The sequence below is a fragment of the Macrobrachium rosenbergii genome, chromosome 34 (genome assembly GCF_040412425.1).
Source record: "Macrobrachium rosenbergii isolate ZJJX-2024 chromosome 34, ASM4041242v1, whole genome shotgun sequence".
In the NCBI taxonomy this organism is placed as follows: domain Eukaryota; kingdom Metazoa; phylum Arthropoda; class Malacostraca; order Decapoda; family Palaemonidae; genus Macrobrachium; species Macrobrachium rosenbergii.
This window is the reverse complement of record NC_089774.1, coordinates 9,388,533-9,393,680: the sequence shown is the minus strand read 5'-3', so window position 1 is coordinate 9,393,680 and position 5,148 is coordinate 9,388,533. Positions and strand designations below refer to the sequence as shown.

General features: G+C 38.8%; 1 protein-coding gene across 1 annotated transcript; it reads right to left on the bottom strand.

The window, feature by feature from the left end:
* Positions 1-435: 435 nt before the first annotated feature.
* Positions 436-4,260, bottom strand: LOC136855971 (uncharacterized). The gene is made up of 4 exons (XM_067133524.1): positions 4,039-4,260; positions 2,589-2,735; positions 2,265-2,444; positions 436-1,813 (listed from the first exon to the last, which is right to left on the bottom strand). The coding sequence occupies exons 1-4, from the start codon at positions 4,250-4,252 to the stop codon at positions 1,590-1,592; spliced, it is 765 nt and encodes a 254-aa protein (XP_066989625.1). The 5' UTR covers positions 4,253-4,260; the 3' UTR covers positions 436-1,589.
* Positions 4,261-5,148: the final 888 nt, after the last annotated feature.

Below are 5,148 nucleotides of genomic sequence, written 5' to 3'. Positions count from 1 at the left end.
GAGAGTGAGAGAGAGATAATATAATAATCCTTATGGCTATCGTATAGTTCACAGACCCTTTTATCCCTAACACCTAACTTTAGGAACCTTCCAAGAGTTTCTGTGTTCCCATATTCCAATGACCTTCCCTCTTGCAAAATAATTACCCATCCCTCCCTTTGGAGCTAGAACCCACTCTCTCTCTCTCTCTCTCTCTCTCTCTCTCTCTCTCTCATTCTTACAAGGGCGAAATTACTGTGAATAAAATCTATTTACATTAATTATGAGAAAACGCCTTCATTTACCTCATAGAATCATGTGAATGATACAAGTATCATATTGTTATGATGATGATAATAATGTTAATGATAGAATGATGTTTGTGATATATAATCTTTATTTTATTTGTTTCAAATAAAGATTCCTATAAATTCCCTTTTATGTACAAAGGGCAAATTGTCATGATAGCAATACTTATTACCACACAGTGCTACATTGGTCTTACAAACAAATTGAAGTTGTAAGTTGCAATCTGGGTTAATTTATCAATACATAAAGATTAGTAGAGTACAATATTTCATACAGGTCATCACACAATACAGTCTAAGTACTTTGTAAGTATATCATAAGGATTAGTACAGAATAATATGTCATAAAGGTCAGTTTACTACCATACAACCTTAAAGTTTGATGCAGGAAAATAGTCAAACTACTCTGTTTATACTATAGATGTTAAAAGTTGGTATACAACAATGCACTCAATCTACTTATGTAAATACATCATGAAGCTACTAAGTGAACAATTCAAGATGATTTGTATACATCAAAAAGTTTAGCTCAGAACAATACTAAGTGCAGAACAATACAATCTAATTATGCAAATATATAATTAAACACAGAAGCCTGTGTGAAAAATGATAGTGCAGAAAGTCCTTGAGATGAAGACCTTGGAATATGAGAGGTCAAAGGTCAGTCAAAGGCCAGTGCAACGAATTTACCAAGATGAAAAGCTCCTATAATTGAGGAATCTGTTCTATAAAAGTTCCTATTACTAATGGACTAAGTTGTATCAATTTACAGAGATCCCCAAGACTCAGTTAGAAAGAAATTAATAGGTTCAACCTGCCATCCCTTTCCACACAATTTATGCAAGATTGAAGTAAAAGAATCAAGTATAGAACAGTAGATAGGATACCTGTCATCCTGCCTTACAGATCCTATGCAAGGAGCAGAATGAATCAAGCACAAGAACAGCAGACGAAATCCCTGTCATCCAGTTCTGCAAATCCTATGCAAGTATTGGAATTATTCAAGCACAAGAACACTAGACAAAATCCCTGTCATCCTGCCTTACAAATCCTAAGCAAGAAGCAGAATGAATCAAGCACAAGAACAGCAGACAGAATCTCTGCTATCCAGTTCCACAAATCCTACTTCAAATCCAGTGCAAAAAGTGGAGAGAATCGAGCCAAACAACACTGGACAGAGGCACTACCTCCTCGCTCTGCCAGTCCTGTGCAAGAAACTGAGAAACCTCAAGTGGAATCTCTGTGACGCTACTTTGAAGATCCCTTCCCACTCAGCTCCCAACTCCTTTGCTCTGCCTTTCCTTACCACCCGTTCCCTGAAGGATCACCCTGGCAGAGAATTCTGAAGTCAGCATCCATAGTGTAGTCATCAAACCTGCTGGAGGTGTACCTAAACGCATAAGGCAAGGTCAAGACTTCGACTATTTCCACTTTTCCCTTGAGCTCCGTGGCAGCCATGTAGGTGCCATCGCCCCACTGCATGCCCCCGGGAGTGCCTCTCAGGTCGACCCAGGTCTGTGGTGAGTCTGTTGAGAGAAAATGATAGTGCTGGTCGTGACTCTAAGGGATAGACCAGGCTCCTAGGATCGAGTCACTCGCAGGATGGGGTACGCAAAGGATTTGAGGATTGAGGTTGAAGGTGAGGAATTTGGTAGTGCTGAGGGATTTTCATTCGCCTATCCAAGGCTTGCGAAGGGAGAGAAGGGCTTAAGCTAATAATAATAATAATAATAATAATAATAATAATAATAATAATAATAATAATAATAATAATAATAATAATAATAATAATAATAGGGAAATACACTGATGTAAAAGTTTAGGATTAGAATCAGTTAATGACATCTAAATATGTAATTTAGTTTTTATTTGATTGCATACGATTTAGCCAAATAAATTGATAACATTTTTTTTTACTTTATACACATAAACATACTATACATAGAAAGAGAGAGAGAGAGAGAGATGGCCACTTACCTAACTGTGTCCACAATGTTATAAAGAAGTTCATCTGATCCATCCTATGAAAGACGGCGAGTCTGTGGCCTGGTATCCTTGAGCAAGCATCCTTTGAAGCATTAAAATCTAGAGAGACACTGGATATCACGTAGAGGTAGCCGTCAGGACCTTTAGTGGAGGAATAATTGCCGAAGGATTCTGCAAGGAGTTAAGGACACATTACTGGCAGAACCATACCCCCAAAGTTTCTTGTAGGCAGACAGGTATCACTTCTTTAATGGATGGTCTACAATATTCAGGTTTCCGAGCAACATCTCACTGGGAGGGTAATCACGATCTTACTTGCGAAGTAAGCGATGACGCTTCCAGGGCTTGGCGTGAAGTGATATTCGTGAGGTCCTTTGTCAGTCAGGATGCACAGGGAGTCCTTTGCGTTGTACGAGAATGTGAGGCAGCTTGCCATAGTCCAGCACATATTTCGACAGGCACCTGGAAAGGATGAAGTAGTCTGAGGAGAAGTGCTTGGAAATGGATACGGTCCTCTAGACACAGGTACTTGGAAAGGGAAATGATGTTCAGGCCCTCTTGACGCAGGTACTTGGAAAGCAAAAATGGTCCTCTTGACACAGGTACTTGGAAAGCAGAAATGGTCCTCTTGACACAGGTACTTGGAAAGCAAAAATGGTTCCCTTGACACAGGTACTTGGAAAGCAAAAATGGTTCTCTTGACACAGGCACTTGGAAAGCAAAAATGGTCCTCTTGACACAGGTACTTGGAAACCAGAAATGGTCCTCTTGACACAGGTACTTGGAAAGCAAAAATGGTCCTCTTGACACAGGTACTTGGAAAGCAAAAATGGTCCTCTTGACACTAGTACTTGGAAAGTGAAAAGACCCTCTTGACACTGGTACTTGGAAAGTGAAAAGGCCCTCTTGACACTGGTACTTGGTAAGGGAATAGGTCCTCTTGACACTGGTACTTGGAAAGTGAAAAGGCCCTCTTGACATAGCTACTTGGAAAGCAAAAGTGGTTCTCTTTGACGCAGGTACATGGCAAGGGAAAATGTCCTCTTAACATAGATACTTGGAAAGGAACAGTTTAATCCTGAGACAAGTTCTTGGAAATGAATAAGTTAATCTCGAGACAAATTCTCAAATTCATTGTTCAGAAACATAAAAAAAAAAAAAACTTAGGAACTTCTAAAAAATTTTTTCCCAAAAGACTTAAAAAAAAAAAGGTATCTAAGACACTGATAAAGAGAGATTTCTCATAGACCTTATCTAATTTTGTAAGACGGGAGGGCTATGCCAGTACAATTTATCCAGAAAGTGGAAAACAAAACATCCTTCTCACATATTTTGTCCATAAAGTGATAAGCAAAATATAACTTACACAAAATTTGTCATAAAAATAATAAGTGAGAGATAAATAAGTTTTATGACATTCTCTGCCCACAAATTGAAAGATAAATGAGTTTTGTCACATTCTCTGCCCACAAAGTGAAAGATAAATGAGTTTTGTCACATTCTCTGCCCACAAATGTAAAGATAAGCCCACAAAGTGAATGATTTTTCGTCACATTCTCTGCCCAAAGTGAAAGATGAAAGTTTTGTCATAAAAAGTGAAAGATTTTATGACATTCTCTGCCCACAAAGTGAAAGATGAATGAGTTTTGTCACATACTCTGCCCACAAAGTGAAAGTTGTGTCATATATCCTTCCCACAAAGCGAAATGTAAATGGGTTTTGTCACGTTCTATCCACCAAGTAAAAAAAAATTAACTTCTCTCACATATTGAGTTGACGAGTCCACTCCAGAGGGTACTTCCAGTCCAGTAAACGGTCCCATTCCCGTGGGAGAGACTTGTCTGCAGCCAAACGTCTTGGGCCAATATGAAATCGCCCCTTGGATGATTTATGAAGAAGAGGAGGGGTGATCCTCCCAGCCCTAATGCTGCTCCTATCACGAAGCAAGCTAGGAATAACTCTGGTCTGTGCTTTGCCATGTCCTGTGTTCCCTGAAATGACGAAATCAGACTCGTGTAGAAAATCTGTTACGAATCAGGTTACCATTTCCAAAGACAGTAATTTCTACTCACGAGTTTTTGAGGTACGCAGTTGCTTAGCCTTGCTTTCTGTTCGAGATAAAAATGTTTATTTCAGAGTGATATCAAAGCTTTATCATATACGTGCGTGATGATTGATGCAGGCAGCTCCTAAGAGGATTTATGAAGAGGTCTTTGCCGTGGAAATATTCCGCACTTGGTGCCTCATAGCCAGCCCAGTTTAGGGAAAAGGATTGTTGGTAAGAAGTGAACAAACAGTACATATCTATCTAACTTTATATGGCAATTTAACGAAATTAAAACCACTTATGACCAAAGAAGGAATTTGAGCCAGCAACATATCCTGTGCATTCAGATTTTTTTTTAAGGCCACTGCCTAAAAGTACCACCACTTCCAAAAGGTACCTTTTGGCTAATGGTCAGTTTTCTTTCTCACCTTTCTTGTCTTCCTTTGTCTTGACTGGGCTCTCTGAAATCTTTCTGTTTCAGCCCAAATTATGGCTGAGTACATAAGTCCACTGTCAAATATGTACCATCCCAAAAGTGTTTAGAGTCCTGGTCAGGGTAGGTATGTAATGACCTTTCTGTCAAAGTTGTGATCAAGAAACAGTGAATTTGGTATTACTGGGTGTACACACCTTGACATTTGCAAGGCAGAAGATAATTTTGTAATAGATTTTATATATTTCCATTTTACTTCTGGTTTTTCTCTTGAACATCTTAGCAAACGGACATATTATTACTCAGAGACTTGGCAGAGAGTGAATGACTAGTTTTATTTGTTCTTGAAGAAATTTTGCGAGTTGAAAATGATAATATCAGTTTACCTGTAAAGC

Bases quoted from the DNA above. Each gene is read 5' to 3' on its own strand.
- LOC136855971 (XM_067133524.1), bottom strand. From the start codon at position 4,252: ATGGCAAAGCACAGACCAGAGTTATTCCTAGCTTGCTTCGTGATAGGA. The intron at 2,445-2,588 runs GTAAGATCGTGA...AACTCCTTGCAG, and splicing joins CGTCATCGCTTACTTCGCAA to AATCCTTCGGCAATTATTCC. The intron at 1,814-2,264 runs GTAAGTGGCCAT...TTCTCTCAACAG, and splicing joins AACATTGTGGACACAGTTAG to ACTCACCACAGACCTGGGTC.